Source organism: Gasterosteus aculeatus, chromosome 15 (genome assembly GCF_964276395.1).
Source record: "Gasterosteus aculeatus chromosome 15, fGasAcu3.hap1.1, whole genome shotgun sequence".
In the NCBI taxonomy this organism is placed as follows: domain Eukaryota; kingdom Metazoa; phylum Chordata; class Actinopteri; order Perciformes; family Gasterosteidae; genus Gasterosteus; species Gasterosteus aculeatus.
In genome coordinates, this window is record NC_135703.1 from 6,787,134 (window position 1) to 6,803,787 (window position 16,654).

General features: G+C 42.7%; 2 protein-coding genes across 3 annotated transcripts; one reads left to right on the forward strand and one right to left on the reverse strand.

Moving 5' to 3' along the window:
- Positions 1-2: 2 nt before the first annotated feature.
- Positions 3-3,444, reverse strand: rd3l (RD3 like). Of its 2 annotated transcripts, none has more exons than XM_078089928.1 (4): positions 2,988-3,444; positions 2,029-2,365; positions 1,090-1,449; positions 3-166 (listed from the first exon to the last, which is right to left on the reverse strand). In XM_078089928.1, the coding sequence occupies exons 1-4, from the start codon at positions 3,085-3,087 to the stop codon at positions 142-144; spliced, it is 822 nt and encodes a 273-aa protein (XP_077946054.1). In that variant the 5' UTR covers positions 3,088-3,444; the 3' UTR covers positions 3-141. The 2 variants fall into 2 exon arrangements, with proteins under 2 accessions (XP_077946054.1, XP_077946055.1); XM_078089929.1 differs by having other exon boundaries at positions 2,029-2,265; positions 2,988-3,199.
- tdrd9 (tudor domain containing 9) lies at positions 10-16,568 on the forward strand. Its single transcript, XM_040200033.2, has 35 exons — positions 10-334; positions 3,923-4,002; positions 4,121-4,185; positions 4,602-4,823; positions 5,404-5,526; positions 5,725-5,805; positions 5,892-6,059; positions 6,147-6,250; positions 6,326-6,436; positions 6,571-6,655; positions 6,735-6,792; positions 6,909-7,013; positions 7,103-7,200; positions 7,301-7,432; positions 8,289-8,445; positions 8,586-8,649; positions 8,737-8,800; positions 8,883-8,927; positions 9,265-9,318; positions 9,587-9,703; positions 9,818-9,925; positions 10,422-10,522; positions 10,656-10,823; positions 11,516-11,627; positions 11,780-11,995; positions 12,242-12,331; positions 12,421-12,678; positions 12,972-13,139; positions 13,473-13,543; positions 13,623-13,732; positions 15,153-15,249; positions 15,328-15,466; positions 15,828-15,946; positions 16,034-16,106; positions 16,193-16,568. Exons 1-35 carry the CDS (start codon positions 207-209, stop codon positions 16,289-16,291), a joined length of 3,990 nt encoding a protein of 1,329 aa, XP_040055967.2. The 5' UTR covers positions 10-206; the 3' UTR covers positions 16,292-16,568.
- The last annotated feature ends 86 nt before the right edge of the window (positions 16,569-16,654 follow it).

Here is a 16,654-nt window from a genome sequence, read left to right on the forward strand (position 1 = left end):
TGCAATAACGGGACTGTGAAACTGCTACGTACAAGGTGGCAGTTGTAAAGTACATTTACCACAGTAAAGTACCTTTTACTACGGCGCTTCCCTGTCTGGCGGCCAGGGGGCGATGTGCTCCTCGGTAGCGCGCGGCTTCCATCAAAAGCGTTTTAAGCGAGCGGCTCTGCCGAGAAAGAAATGAGACGATTTCAAACAATTAAAACATGAAGAAAGTCTTCACCGCGGAACAAATTTCCGATTGGTTCACCTTGGGCACGACGTTCGCTAACGTTAAAGTCGCAGAAAAAGTGGTTGAAAGAAAATGCGAGGAGGCGTCGTCGAAAGAAAGCAGGTGAGAAGCGAGGCCAACTGACGCTAGCTTAAAGGTGGCTGACCGTCTGTTAGCTAGCTAACGTTAGCATCCTTCGGTCCCTCTTGTGTCTTTACACTCGTATTATTATTAGTTCTCCCTTCCTCTGTCGGAGTCACTTGTTGAAAATAATTAACTGTACATAATGCTAGGTTTAAAGTTATGAGTTGGGCTGACATTCGGTAATGAATCATGTTAAAATAACTGCGTCGGTCTCTCGGAGCATTCCACGTGCATAACAATCGTTTTGTAATGGCTGATGAAATTTTAAACTTTGCTGATGTTACGGACAGTTGGACCTGTGGACGCAGTAAAAGCGAGGTTTCCAATATTATATGCTCCACAATGATAGCTAACAAACGTGTGCTAACGCCACTTCGCAGAAAGGCTTAAAGTCAGGTGCCAAGTGGCTGGAAAAAGTTTGTCACTCAAGTGAAAATACTTTAAAAGGGTTCCAGCACGTTATCCTGGGCTCTCTATGCCCCACATTTAGAAAAATACTTTAATTTAAATGTTTTTTAAAGTGTCTGTGTACCACATGGTGAACAATTTAGGAGACCGCAACTTTGCCTTTAGGGCTTTAAAATCCGTTCATAGCGGGAAAATGTTTTTTTCACCACAAATTGATATATTTAGTATAATAATAAAATGATTGCAATTTGTCTGAATGATTTGAAAGCCATAGCTGATTTTCCTTGTGTTGAACACCAACAAACCGCAGCAGAGCTTCCTCTCACAGTTTAGTGCTGTACGCCCCTGCGGGCCTGAGAGGAACTGGAGAGTAATATGGAAGGTCCCAGTCTCGATTGGACCCTGCAAACACATCGGAGTGCCTTGTGGCCCGATCCACATATGCAGAGATCGTTGGGATCTCCTCCCTTGGGTTGTCTCTACAGTTGGGGACGGTTGGTGCGATGAAGCCCTGCTTCAATAAGTAGCAACTGGTCCAAGTGTCCATTGGTTGGAGCTCTGCCGCCTGGACTGAGCAGTTCTCCTCTTCATGCTCCTTTTTGCTGAGGAAGTCCCTCAGCAACTGCTTGAAGACGGAAGACAGCTCCCAGGGCCTTATGTTGTTGGTGGCAAGGAGATCATGAAACCTGCAATAAACCAATTGAGTTCAATGAACACTTTTTGAAAGATTTGCATCAACATAAAGTTAGTGTACCAAATTTTTTACTGGCACTTTTTTTCTAATACTGTATAATTGAACGAGGGGTCATTCGTAGTTTAAAGAATGACATTTAGCAAAGCTTTTTAGAAATGGTGCAAACATTTCTCACTCAAATACTTTGTTCTTTGCTAATGTGGTTATGTGAGCACACTGTAGTGACCCAGGAAATTCACAAGAATGGCAAACTAGTAAGTAGGTCACAGTGCTCTATCATGTAGACTGTTTTTCTTAATATAATTATGGCTAACCTAGAGATAATGATTAGAAGCCCTCTGGCAGTCTTGCCTCACTCATCCTTATGGGACATCCTTCACATGTACACACCCTACGTCGCCTGCCTCTGTGACAGTAACACATAATGGCTTTCTTGGCAGCTTGCCACGCCTCCCTTCCCCTTTTGGGTCTTCTCTGCTTTGTCTGCTGTCAGGCCTTGTGTTGACGCAGCAGCCGCTTGCCACTGTTGACGGCATACTAATGTGAGCGTGGCGTGGTCGCAGCAACACACCTTGAGAGCACAGTGGCTGCGTGGACGGATGGAATCTGGGCACACAGGAACTCCAGCTGGTGTAGCTCTGAAGTGGGGACGAGGCTCCGTTGCCTGGGGTGATTTTGAAACCAATGGAGGCCCACGCTGTGGGGCTGCCTATGCTCTCGATCCAGTTCCATCACCAGCCGCTCACGCTCTTCCACGTGCCACAGGAGCTCTCTGATCAACATGCGGCTGGGAACGTCCCCCGAGGACCTAGAAGGATCCACTTCATCTTGAGCTTGCACTTTTATTTTATGGGACCATTTCATCCAGCTGAAAAGGGGCATGGCAGTCCTCGCAGACAGTACTGAAACTAAAGAAATAAGACTAATTTATTATTCCGGACCATGATGTCCGCATAGCACTCCTAACACATTGTAATATGCTGCAATATCGGTTTCCTTGAGTGCTAATATCTCTACAGGTTGCACCTACAAATTTAGATAGCAAGATGGCATTAGACTATGGGACATAACAGCAAATGCAGCAAAAAACATGCAAAAATGACAACATGAACATCATTTTGGAAAATGAAATATGAATACAAAATCAGTTAACTTTTTCTACCTCTCGATGATGGGGGGGGGGGGAAACTAAATGTATCAAGCCCTATTTTTGTCAACCGTGTGCTAATATTTTCAGCGTGTGTGTGGCCGTGGCCCGAAGGGGACGCGATCCTCTCGTAACCAAGCTATCTGATCCCTGCCGGGTGAAAGACAATTTCTCAGGTGTAGGTATTTCTCCTTTTTCCCAAGACTGATAGATTGCATCCACTACAGGGTCAGAGGTCAGCTGACCCCGAACCGTTTGGGTAACTTCAACTTTCAGGTTTCAAACACAGCTTTTCATTTTATTTAATTCCATTTAAACAGCTGTCAAGTATGTGCAGGAAAACATTTCTTGCTCAAAAACGCAAAGGAAAGATGTGTACTTACAGGTGAAAACTGCACCGCTGATGCTTGGAAGATTTGGGGAAAAGACGAAAGTACAGCCTCCAGCTTCTTGTCTGCATGGGTCAGTCCATGTGAATTTCATACCTTCACTTGATTACAAATACCTCCCTTGGAGTTGGATGCCATTGAAGAAGCACTTGCGTACCGGCAGCAATCCCCCCAATGTCTGGCCGTTGGAATCGTTTTTTCCTCCTGTGTTATAGTTGTTGTCTTGTCCCTATTGTCCCTCCCCCTGCTCCTGTCATGCTGACTTTTTTCAGGAGAGTTAGTCACACATTGCAAACTGACTAGGAGCTGTCACCTCTGCTCTCACCCCACTTGCACTCCTCTGTGCAGTGTGCAGCTTTGTTGTAAGGTCAGCTGCTTTTGAAGCTTGCACGGAATGTGTGCATTGGAGAGAAAGGAAGCATGTGCATAAGCCGTGGGTGTGTTTTTATCTGAGCTCCTCTGAGGACTGTCAGGTTTTTTTCCCTACACACACACACACACACACTCTTTGACAGAGTGAGAGGCAAAGAGAACTGAATGCTCTCCCAACTACAGTGCTTTGGGCCTTGTCCACCAGAAGAAAAGGTTTTTGATTTGATGAAACCTTCTATAAATACAGCCTTTTAATTTCAGCATGTTGCTAGTACATGCAACATCATTTTTATTCTGTAATAGGATTATTACCATACCAACTAGTTGGTATAAGCTGAACAATGGTTTACTGAATGCTTCACCAGTTAATTGTTCTGAACTGTTCTGAAGGACAGGACAAGAAGGACTTGTCGATCACAAATTAGTCCAGAGGAGAGTAAATAGATTTTTTTGTTTACATAAATGTAACTGGGGGACTGGAGGGGGCCGTGGGGCAATGTATTTGTTATTAAAGCACCAAATATATTAACTGATTAACATTGCTTTATTTTTTTTAGCCCGGATGTTCCTTATGAGTGCAGCCTGAAAAATGTGAACTCTGATAGCGGACAGTTTAAAAAAACGGAACACGGAGGGAGTGAGTATTAAACTTTGCTTTAGTCTTTTCATAACCTGCATGATACTCACTCGAGAATCTGCCTCCTGCCCAAACCGGTCTAATCCTGTTTCTTGTGGATTTGATTCTGTGTCCTTAGGTACCACTCCTCCACTTGCTAGCTATGAGTACCCTAGCTTGCCCATAACCAAAAACAGACAGAAGGTAAAATACACCACATACCCTCAACCCTGCAGCGAGATGGTCTCAAAGTGCTCTTCCATTCTCTTGTAGAACTTTCTATTTTGGTCATGTAAGGAGTTCCACTGAAATTACCATTATGTCCTTAGGACAGCAATGCACTCAAGCTTTTACTGTTTGCTCGAGATTAACTTAATGTTATTTCACGTTGCATAATAGGCAATTTTAAACTGACCTGAATTAAATGTTTTGCAGACTAGTAAGGAGTAGTTTGTGTAAATGTTTGCTCATGCTGTCATTGAAGGCGTACTTTATTTTTTCAGTTTTTTGTAGTTTTGCAGTGTGGATTGTAAATCAGTTTTTTCTCCAACTGTGTACTCACGTTTGCTTGGGTTTTTATGTGAGTGAGTGTGTGTGTGTTTCTTTGTTTTTTCTCCCAGCTGATTTCCCTCATAGAAAACAACTCTGTAGTCATCATTCAAGGAGCCACGGGCAGTGGCAAGACAACCCAGGTGCCACAGTACATTCTGGACCACTACAATGGCAAAAATACCGCATGCAACATTGTGGTCACCCAACCACGCAAAATTGGGGCCTCCAGTATTGCACGTTGGGTTGCCACCCAGCGGAAGTGTACACTGGGTAGTCTGGTGGGATATCAGGTAGGTGCCACATTTAGACAGAATCGATTAAGTTACTGTTTAAAACAGAAATGTGTGCCTGTACATATGTTCATAGCAACTACCACTTTTTTGTCTGTTTCACCAAATGTTCTTTTTTTAATCTTAATTGTTCTTTAATATTCAGATTTCTTTTTTTCAAAGAAGAGCTGTTTCTTTGTTTCTTTTTTTTTTTTTCTTGTCTTGTGAGTGCATGGAAAGTTATTTTATGCTCAAAGTTAAATCCGCAATGGATTTCACCCTGGCTGCTCCATGTCTTATGTCAAAGTGCTCCTGTGCAAGACACCCAACCCCTCCCCGGGGCGCCCTTACGGCTGCACACTGGGTTAAAAATACAATGTAAGTCGCTTTGGTTAAAAGCGTCAGGTAAATGACATGTAATATAATATGACCCTGCATTGAGATGATGGATTATGGTCATCTGACCAACTAAAGTACCAACAGGAGCGGTTGTAGGGTCCTTTTGTCTGATGGTCGAGGTGAGACTGGCAAAAAGAGATGGTACTCAATTTGTGTGTGGTGTCCAGATGTATCAATACAGCTCCGCATATGTGTATTCCAGGTTGGACTGGAAAAGACGGCTACCGAGCACACAAGACTCATATATGTGACTACAGGAGTGCTGCTGCAAAAACTGGTTTTAGCCAAGTGCCTCACAGAGTACTCCCACATTTTCATCGATGAGGTACATAAACACAAGGCATCATTCTCTTTTTTTGTAAATTTTGATTTATGGTAAAGACGTGCAGTTCCCTCATGGAGGACAGTGTTTAATTCAAGTTTATCATTTTATGTAGGTATTTTTAAGTTTTACTTTTGACTTCTATGATGTGATTCCTCACAATTGGATTCAAGCCATTTCAATGCTATGACTTTGCCCAAGGTTCATGAGCGCAGTGAGGAAATGGACTTCCTCCTGCTGGTTTTGAGAAAACTTCTTCATTCCAACTCATCTTATGTCAAGGTAATTGCAAGATCAAGTAAAATCCCTTTTTTGTCCTCGTTTTGCATCAATTGAACTGTTAATTGTTTTGTTATGTGTCTTTTCAGATCATCCTTATGTCAGCCACTATTAACTGCAAAGAGTTTGCTGACTACTTCGGAAACCCAATTTGTGGCAAAATGAACCCGGCCTATGTATTTGATGTGGAGGGGGTACCCTATGCAATTGAGGAGTTTTATCTAGATGACCTCAAAGCACTGTTTTCATACACTGCAGTAAGATGGAAAATGTTTTCTGATGCTAATGTGTTCTGTACCAAAGCCAAATGGTTAATCTGTGAATGTAATGTATGCTTGTATCAGACTGAGTTGCTTGATCCAGAGGACCCCCAGATCTCAGTGGAGATGTACAAACTCTCCGTCAGTCTCATACAGAGCTTTGATGAGATGGAGGGCAGAGATTCCAGGTGAGGCCTTATTATTTTAGTACACTTGAGTGAGAGTCAGCTCAGCACCCATCATTTTATTTTGTATTCAAGCAGCAACGGCAAAGAACAGACTTCGTCAGAGCAGGGCAGTGTGCTTGTTTTCCTTCCTGGTATACATGAGATAAGCTACATGCAGGAGGCCTTGTCCCAACTGTTCCACAAAAGGTGAGCTTTTGCGTTGAATTATACCCGGTAATAAAAGCCTTTTCATTGTCTGTTTGCTGGACTACTAAATTTTGTGTAATTCAATGTTGAATGTTTACCTTTATTGGAACACTGCATGTTTTGCTGTTGTTCAGATTGCAGGTCTATCCTCTCCACTCCAGTGTGACTCTAGAGGAGCAGAATGGTGTGTTTCTTCCCCCTGTCCCAGGATACAGGAAGGTAAAAAAACAATAATCTTAATATATTCCAACGTTGTTTTTAGTACCTGCTGTACCGGATGATGTCTTCATTTTACCAGGTCATCCTTTCCACCAACATCGCAGAGAGTTCAGTAACTGTTCCAGACGTCAAATATGGTTAGTTTTCCCCCTCGCTTGCTTTTATTTATTCCCTTACTTTATGGTTTGTTATTATTTATTTATAATAAAGTATTTCAAAATTGTAACTGTATTGAGGCTTTTTTCCTTTACAGTAATTGATTTCTGCCTTGCCCGTCGCATGGTCTGTGATCGAGAAACCAACTATCAGTCTTTGCGGCTCACCTGGGCGTCCAAAACCAACTGCAACCAGCGTCGAGGTAAAATTCTTGCAGCACAGAACTTTAGCGCACAAATTTTAGCATCTACTAACTTCTGTCCTTTTTTACACTTATTTCCCCTCTGTCAGGAAGGGCAGGTAGAGTTTCTAAGGGCTACTGTTACCGTCTGGTCACCAAAAAGTTCTGGACAAATGAAATCCGAGACTACATGATCCCTGAGATGCTGGTGATAGAATGTCCACTTGCCATGAGATTTCTATTCCTTTTTAAACGCTCCTTTGACACTAAGAGGACAACCTTTGCCATACTCTCCGCCTTCCTCTCAGCTGGCCCCGTTGGCCACCATTGTGCTGAAGGTCAAGCTGCTGGATATGGGAGATCCGCGCTCCCTCCTTTCCACAGCCCTGTCACCCCCCAACATTGGAGACATAGTGAGGACAGTGCTCCAACTCAAAGAGGTAAATAAATATAGATTGAGGATTCTTCCCTTCGAGAGCCCTCAATGTCGTGTCAGAAATGTGTGGTATGTTTGGTTTTATTTGGGCTGGCAGCTGACCACACAGATCTGTCGTTGTGTATTACACAAGGAGTTCTCCAACGGGAGATCTGCACCTGCCAGTGTTTGCATAAGTCTGTTAAGTAAGGGCAATCAAGGGAAGTGTTGTCACTTACGCTTGTGTGTGTGTATGGAAGGGAAAGAATAAGTGTCGGACGACTGTAGGTTTCCTTTTATATCATCTTTCAAAACTAAGTTTAAAAAAGGTCTCTGCGAAGGCATTCTGGGACACTGCTTATGTGACAATTCATCCAACAGAATTACAAAACATGGTAGTAATGGCACATAAAGAAAAAAACATTGACAAAAAAAACATAGATAAATGCTTACAAGTTGTCATGTGTAACTTAAGTTAAGATCTTTAAGAATCTTTTTCTGGATCTTGCATAATACACTCTGAGTTTCTTCACTAATGATCCTCATAAATTAAAAAAAACAGCCAGCTTAAGTCGTAGGGATTTAAGCAGCATGGCAAACTCTGTCTGTGAATTTCAATCTATTCTTTGGTTTCGGGTGACCAGCATTTCAGCAATATACAACCATATAGTGTGATCAACTGCATAAGTCAGTATTACAATGTATTCCAAAATAAACCGGGTAATAATTGCAGTAAAAGTATATAAGTATCAGTCTTTTCATGTCTTAATTCCATGAATATTTGAAGTCAAAGTATAGATCTGACCTAAGCTTTCGCGAGTTGATTGGAGATGTACATAAAGGTGGTTGTATTGACGCAAGCTAGATGTTTCGATTTGTAGATGGGTGCACTGTCTGCAAAAAGGGATGATAGTGATCACGATGGTGAGCTAACGTTTCTGGGGCGTGTGCTGGCCCACCTGCCTGTCGACCCGTGCCTGGGGAAGATGATTGTCTTGGGCCACGTCTTTGGCTGCCTGGATGAGTGCCTCATCATAGGTAAGTCTATCCTCATGCGATGGCAATGGACCTCAGTTACTGCATATGCACGTGTTCACAGTCGATAGGCATGACGGCACTCATGAAAATGAATTTGTGTACGTAACCTCTAAATAATGATGTCATGTGTTTTTACTCAGCTGCCTCGCACTCGCTGAAGAGTTTCTTTGCCATGCCATCCATGCAGCAGCTTGCTGGCCACAGGTGAGTGCCTTCATCAGAAATACATGCAGATATTGGATTTGTGAAAAATCTATTTCTTTTTGCACTGAGTAATACTCATCATTCCAGGAGCAAGCTGGCCTTCACCCGTGGCACACCAAGTGATTCCATAGGTTTGGTCAATGCCTTCAAGGTAATGTATTGCCAGTGAGTTCAATGAATTTACATATCAGACTGATGCCTGTTTTTAAAACCCCTTCCTATTCTACTCTCAGGAATGGCAGTCATCCAAAAAGAAAGGACAGCTGAGACACCCAAAGGTGACGGAAACACTGACACTTTCAAAATCTGGTTTTCTTTATGTCCTGAAAATATAAATAGTGTGCTACTATTGAACAGAGCCTTTTCATTCATTATTCATGGTAAATTATTTTAAAGATTGCGATTGGCATGTACATACGTGCTCTATTGATAGGGAATCCATATAGCACAGAGTGAACTGCATTTAATACGTGTCTCTCCGCCTACGTTAACATTCAAGCTATTCACTAAAGCTTTTTTTTATGGGCATTACCAGTCAGTGCAGCACCGCCTCTCATTTGTAATAATTTCTTGAAACTTAAATAATCGTAACCGTTTGCTGCTTTCTTCTCTTAGGATGAGTTTGTCTGGGGGAAAGAGAACTTCATTCAGATCAAGAGGATCAGAGAGGTAAACAGATGCCGCAGCGGACTGTCACATGAGTGTATCGGGCATCAACCAGTGTAGTATAAGTGAACAACAGTCATTAAACCTATATTTGGTGTTATTACAAAGAATGAAACTTTACGTAATATGTGTTATGCTGATATACTAATATAGCCTTTTAGTGCACGACTGGCCATTAAAAGATGTCTTGTCTTAAACCTCTGTTCTTGATCAGATAATTATGATTTAGATGTAAAATGAAATGGCTCATCAGAAGTAACCCACTTTCCAGGTTGCAGAGCTGTTCGAGGAGCTGAAGAAGCGTGTGTCCCAGTTCAACATGAATGTGCCGGAGAGCCCCCCGTCCCTTGATTACTCCAGCACACACCGGCAGAAGTTCATTCTTCAGGTTAAAGAGGGAGCTATGCGTTAGACCACCTCAGATCGTGTTGTCCCTGTAAAATATATATTCAGTTATACCAAACCAAGACACACCAAAATATAGTACTGCTCTCTGCCTCAGGTGGTCATTGCTGGTGCCCACTACCCCAACTACTTTGTCCAGGGAGAAATGGATGACAACCTGGCCACCAGGGAGTTGTGTGGCTTCAACCCCAGAACAACAGTGATGGTATGACCCATAGTGTTGGGTAGGGCTGTATTGATGTCTAATATCGGTCCAATACTAACTCAAAAAGATGGATCTGGTATTGCTGACAAGATACCAAGTTGATATTTTATTTTAGTAGTCAATAACCATTTGTTTTTGTGCATTACATTTTATTTTGCAAAGTTAAGAAAGCGTGTTTAAGTCAAGCCTAATGCTTCCCCTCGCATAGAGGAATGGAATCCGTCTCTTCCACACAATGAGGCACTCAGAGCTTTTATTGAACATTGGTATCGGATCACTATTCGCATCAGCCGACACTCAAAGCCCGAGGTAGCGACTGAATTGGTCAAATAGTTGGGTCTCTGGTTGAGAGCCAAAAAGTGGTTACTGTTCATATTATCATTATTTTCATTGAAACTTGTGTAATGACATAGGCGTTAAGTAATTTGGCTTTTCGCCTCATTATAAAGGATGTAGTGGTTTTATAAAATAAAAACAAACCACGTGTTGTTTACAGCTGAGGCACCTCCCTCCATACCCATTCCTGTACTACAAGCAGCTGCAGTCTCTGTTCCGTCTGTGTGGACAGATCAAAAACATTTCCTTTGAGAGCTCCAGGTAGCAAAACCCTACTTTTAATCTGCTCCATTTCATTTTAACAACATTGAAAGGTGAAAACGAATAAGTGTGTGTGTGTGTGTGTGTGTGTGTGTGTGTGTGTCTGTGTGTGTGTTTCTTATTTCTTTCTCAGAGCATATATGGAGTTTCACAGGACAACAACCAAAGATGAGGGGATCTTGCCTGAGGTGTCTCTTGCCCTCCTGGCAAAGCAGAGTGATATGAAGCTGTCTGTCTTCCCAATCGAACAGATTGACAGCTTTGAAGGACGCCAAAACATTAATAACATAAAATCTGCACGGTATGGCACTCTTAACACATGACGACCATTCTGCATGCAGAAAACGTCATAAGAGCACGTATTGTTTACTCTTTGGAAAGTGGAACCCGCTGCACCACAGGATGCATTGGTCAGTGCTGCTGCATGCAGTCTTAATATAATCTGACATTTCCACGCTCTGCATGACTCCAGCTATCACTTGGACTCAGGAGAGGGGAGGTTTGAGGCAGAGCTAGCACCAGCTTCTTCATACCTCCCTCTGGGTAGGAAATGGGTAGGGCTGCAACTAACAATTATTATAATAATCAATTCATGTCGATAATTCATACAGTGAATTGGATTTAAAAAAAAGAAGCATTAATTTGTTTATTATTAAAAACGGAACTAACATTCACAGTGCAGAAAGTGCAGAAACAGGTTGTTGTACTAAACAATAAAAAATGGACTAACTCAAAAACATGTATGCTTCCCTTCTGTCAAAAATATATATTTTTTTTAAATCTGTGAGCAACACGCAGGTTCCAATAAGGATACAAAAAATATAGGAATAACAATTGTGATTTAAGTAATTTTTATTTAATATACCATTTAGGAACAGCTGCCATGCAACTAACTTAACTATTAACAATGGTTATAAAATGAGGCAACATCAAAACAGTAATAAATAGTAAGAAAATCAAAGTTTACTTGTCAAATGTTCTTTTTCTGTGCAGTGTGAATGTGGACCTGCAGAGCCAGTCTGTCTGCCCGGTGTCAGTGGTTAGCGGGAACATCAACCCGAAGGAGCTACCCCCGAGCCGCCTGTTTGCGGTCAACATCACACAGGTCAGCCATTTTCTTTTTACGTTACATTACATGGAGTTTAGGTTTTATCCAAAGTGACAATAAGTGCATTTTAACTTCATTTCAAAATCTAGTTGTTGGATTTTCGGATCTCAAATGTTTTTACCCTCTCTAATCTCTGATCTTTGCGTCAGGTTCTGGATATTGGGCATTTCTGGGGCTTTGGAGCGGATGAAGCCAGCTTGGTGAAGCAGCGCCATCTGACAGGAGAGATAAACTCGCGGCAGCTGCTCCCTCTTACTGTGTCGCTCTACCCCAACCTGCAGTGCCTGGCTCCGTACTCTGAGGCCAATGACACGGACATGTACTACCGCGCCAAGATCCTGCACATACGTGGCAATACAGTTGAAGTAAATATTGCTTCAAAATGTTGCAACCATTCCTCAGCGGATCTTGTTTACTTATTTTCTTTACTGTCTCATTTTTCTATTTTAAGAATCTGTTGTTAGAAGCTCATCACATCATAGAAAGTCTGTGCATAATGGATTTCCACGCCATACCTTTGGATTGTGTTTTAGTATAGAAGCGTATTTCAGATCAATTACTAATTTCATATCGCCTTTTGACCATCAATAAGATATGTTGTTGTCCTGCAGGTCTTCTTCTTGGATTTTGGCAACACTGCGGTTGTTGCCTGCAGCAGCCTCAGGGAGCTCCCCGCTGACCTCCAGGCTCACCCATTCCAGGTATCAATACAATAGTGGTCCGAGAATTGCGTATCTGTTCACCGGTCCAACCCTGTGAGTTGACAGCAACACTCTGCTCATGGCCTCAGGCTCAGGAGTTCCAAGTAATTGGAATGCGTCCTTCCGCCAAGTCCATCATCCACGGGAACCCGTGGAGCAGCAAAGCCCGCAATCGGTTTGTCACACTACTGAAGGGCCATTCCCTCATTGTGTCGCTGTACTCCATCCTCCATGGTGTCATCCGTGTGCAGCTGCTCATCAACACGGAGACAACAAAAACCAACGTGGCAGACATTATGGTGGAAGAAGAACATGCTGAAAAGGCCGAAGAGAGCTTTGATTCCAAGGTAACCTTTTGGGAGCTCCGGTTGTTTCGGGTGAAATGTATTGGGCAGTGTGTAATATGGAAGGAAATCAATCATTACCGGTCCTACCTAATCTAAATAAGTACAAAGATTTAACATATGATAGTACAACAAGATGCAGTTTGTTGTCCCATTTTGCGACATAAACTATGTGTGGGGAGAAGAATGATTTAGGATTGTTGTGTCGTAAGAAGTTGAGTTATCCTAATCATGCTGGCACAGATTCATAACGACACATTCAAATGTGAGATCTCATCTTTTTGTGTGCATTTCAGCAAAACCATGAATATCTGATGTCCATGTATCAAGATATGGAACTGGGCACAAGTGTCCCTTACACTACGAGCAGCTACTATAAAGAACGCAAGAAAGAGGAGAAGCAGATCATTGACAACCTACTTTCCCATTTTTCCACAAGCCGACAGGCCCAATCCAAGACAAAGGCAAGATACCCCGCAGTTTCTGGAAAATTTGGATCATATTTGTGTTAATATTACAAAGGGCTTTTTGTATCCAGAGAAAAAATCCTGCAAAAATTGGATTACAATGAATAAAAAAGGAGGGAGTCATTAGGACACACTGTATTTGAAATGCTGATATCTTGGTGTGATGATGGCATCTGCTTCTTAGTTTGTCCAGAAGATGGAGCCATTTCTGATCATGTGTTGTGTTGATTAAAAGCGCCGCCTATTCCTTCTGACGAGCAGAACAGTGACTACTGCGTGGCAGGCGCATGTGGTCATGTGACGTGTCTGACTTCAGCATTCTTTCTGCAGGTCCAGCTTCATGGCCCATACAGTCCTTACAAGATCAACTTCTACAGTTTGGGTCGCAAGACCTTGGACAAGTAAGCAATTGCTTCCATAACGGCCAAATGAACCATCCGGTCATGAATGATCTCTTTGCGTCTGCGTCTCCTCCCGCAGGAAGGTGTGCGTGGACAAATTAAGCATCAACTCCGTGATCCTTAATGAAAACCCTCAAAACAAACACCAGAGGATGCTGGTGGCCGGGAGTGTGTCAGTCAACTCAACAGGTACCATACCTCGCGTCTCCTCGTAAATACACTGTCTACTTGGTGGTGTCAAACTGAACTTTATATTGATAGCGACTTGGTACAGTAGTCTACGCTCAGTCATGCTCAGAGCGCTAACAAATGTAGCCTTTTCTAGTTTTGCACATAGAACTAGAAAGACAGAGCGGACTAAGATCACACTTAATATCTGGAGCAAAATACAGTCCGCTTTTGGGCTTTCCAAGTTCGCTTCATTATTAACGGGCATTGGATCCATGAAGGCCTTCGCACCTAAACAATCTTAACACAGGCTTTAGAAAGTGGTCAGATATGGGACTGATTTATCTCTACCAGCTATTTAATGAGGACGACCTCAAGATATTTGAGGAGCTGAAAAGATTTCGATCCCACTAAAAGATTTCTTCCGATATCCACAATTGAGAACTTTTTTAACAACACACAGAGATTGGAGAAGGTTTCTGAATAGTTTGTAAACATACATTATACACTACCCTCTTTGAAAAGCTTATGTGGCACCTACAATACTAGATTCAGGAGTGGACGTCCATCCATCCATCTTCAAAGCAGCTTATCCGAGAGGCTGGGGACACCCTTATGGCGCGTTTCCACCGAGTGGTATGGTGCGGGTCGGGTCGGTACGGGTCAGGTCTGTTAACCATGATTTGGCGAGCGTTTCCACCGCCAACAGTACCCTTACTTGATAGGCGTGGTGTATTTTAGAAAGTAGTGATAACGCAAATGATGACACTCTTTCAACCAATCACCGTTCTGCAGTGAGTCTAGCTCCACCCTTTAGTACCAAACAACTGTGCCAGGTACCCCAACGGAAGGGTACCCAAAAAGTGGTACGGGATGGTTCGGATTTTTGGTACTATTCTCAACTTTTGGCAGTGGAGACACAAATAAAAGGGTACCGACCCGTACCGTACCGTACCGCCCGGTGGAAACGAGCCATTATTGGTCACCAGACAATCACGGGGCTGACCGAAAGACTAACAACTATTCATACTCACGTTAACACACCTACGGGCAATTTAGAGTCCCCAATCAACCTGATCCCCAGAGCACGTCTTCGGACTGCGGGAGGAAGCCGGAGTACCCGGAGAGAACCCACGCAGACACGGGGAGAACATGCAGACTCCACACAGGAAGGCCGCTGGGTCGAGTCGGACCCAAAACCCGGGAGTGGGAGTGGACAAACTATTCATCCCTTGATTTGATTTAATTTAATTTATCCTTTTCTCTTGGAATGAATCTCTCGTTCTTTCTGTGCATTGTAAACAGCACCTGAATATCATGTGTACCTGTAAGACTACATATATTTTAAAAACGGACAACAAAAGTGAAAAAGGCATGTTATGGAATTTAAAAACAAAATAAAAATGAAGTTTAAAAAAATAACTTTATGAATGTGTTGCAGGGACACGTATTCAGCTGAACGATACAACCTACATGCCAGACATCCCTGGACTGCCTGCGCTCCTGACGATGCTCTTCACCCCCGTCATGGAGTTACGGTAATTCAGACTTGTAACCACACACCATAAAAGCATGATCCAAATTCCACTGTTATTATTTCCCCACACTTTATGCAGCACTGATGAAGAGAGGACCTGCTACACCGGCGCCCTGTGTGGCCTCGGCTGGAACAGTGAAACACAGCAGGCCGTCCTACCAGAGCACAATATCGAGCTCAGCTTTGACGTCAAAGTCGATGTAGAAGACATCACAGAGGTAACTGCTGTGTTGAGACAGCACCCCTGGAGCTGTTGGGTGGTGATTTGTAGTGCGTCTCCTCAAAAGGTGACCTATTCTCAAATAGCGAGGCCTGCTGCACTTCCCCCTCCCTATGGCAATGTTTTGTCTATTACTTTATGGAAGTAGTGATAATTGTCATTGAAGATTTCTTCTCGTCTGGTGTTTGGTTCTTGGCATCATTTCGAAAGCTAATGATGCATATCTAACAAACTGTATGATAGCAGCATTAAACACCATATTAAATGCCACCAATATTCTATGGTGCATTGATGCCTACATGATGGTGACGCCTTCTCTTTTGTGTATTACTCATAAGTTGTGTGTTTTATTTCTAAAGATAAATGCCTTGCGAGTGGCTATAAACACCCTGGCGTGTGAAGGGCCCGGTGGGACCCTGCACCTGGGTCCCGACAGGATAAGCGCACTGCAGGAGGACTGCAGGGAACGCCTCATAAGGTGTCACTTACATTCCCACACAGAAAACAGTGATAAGTTCCATCAACGTGTATGGATTTTCTGATCGGTTTATATGATGTAATGCAGGCTTTTTACTAAGTCGCCGCCAAGGGAAGCTGTCACTCCAGTGTACTACAAGAAAAGTGATGAATGGAACCAGGTATGATCAATAATTATTTTTTTAATTTGATCATTAGCATTGACCGTGCATGTTTTTAAAAGTGTTTTTATGTATTGAACGAGCAGGTGGATCCAGCTTTGAGGATGGATATTGCAGAGCCTGGTGGAGGAAGGGCCAGAGGTGTTTTCTTCCAGCTGCACCCAATCACACTTCTCAACATCTAAAAACAGCTGGAAACAGTTGTACTTTTTGATTTGGAATAGATCATGTTCTGATAGGTCTTAAGGCTTCACTTTGTTTTTATGTTCAGAGTATTTAGGTTCACATGGGTCTGTAGCTCAACAGTTGCCAAGTGCAAAATCCTTAATTCTTGCTTTGACTGCATCTACAACTGGTGTAATTATTCCGTTGGAATATGTTTCTGCAAATAAGAAATGTAAAAGTTCATTCTGTATAGCTCTTTGTAACCGCAGGCTATTAAAAATAGTTCTTTGCATCAGATGAGGCTGGTCAGTCTTCATTCAAACAGTCTCATTGTGACCCAAATATACTTCCACATTGTGTGTGAGCACACACACTAAACTACT

What these genes read in the sequence shown, in the direction of transcription:
- tdrd9 (XM_040200033.2), top strand. Translation starts at nt 207, where the DNA reads ATGAAGAAAGTCTTCACCGCGGAACAAATTTCCGATTGGTTCACCTTG. An exon ending in CACTGTTTTCATACACTGCA is followed by an intron (nt 6,060 to 6,146) that starts GTAAGATGGAAA and finishes TGCTTGTATCAG; the next exon opens with ACTGAGTTGCTTGATCCAGA. An exon ending in AATAACATAAAATCTGCACG is followed by an intron (nt 10,824 to 11,515) that starts GTATGGCACTCT and finishes TTTTCTGTGCAG; the next exon opens with TGTGAATGTGGACCTGCAGA.
- rd3l (XM_078089928.1), bottom strand. Translation starts at nt 3,087, where the DNA reads ATGAAATTCACATGGACTGACCCATGCAGACAAGAAGCTGGAGGCTGT. An exon ending in GCAGCCACTGTGCTCTCAAG is followed by an intron (nt 1,450 to 2,028) that starts GTGTGTTGCTGC and finishes GGTTTATTGCAG; the next exon opens with GTTTCATGATCTCCTTGCCA. An exon ending in GGGGCGTACAGCACTAAACT is followed by an intron (nt 167 to 1,089) that starts GTGAGAGGAAGC and finishes CTTTCTCGGCAG; the next exon opens with AGCCGCTCGCTTAAAACGCT.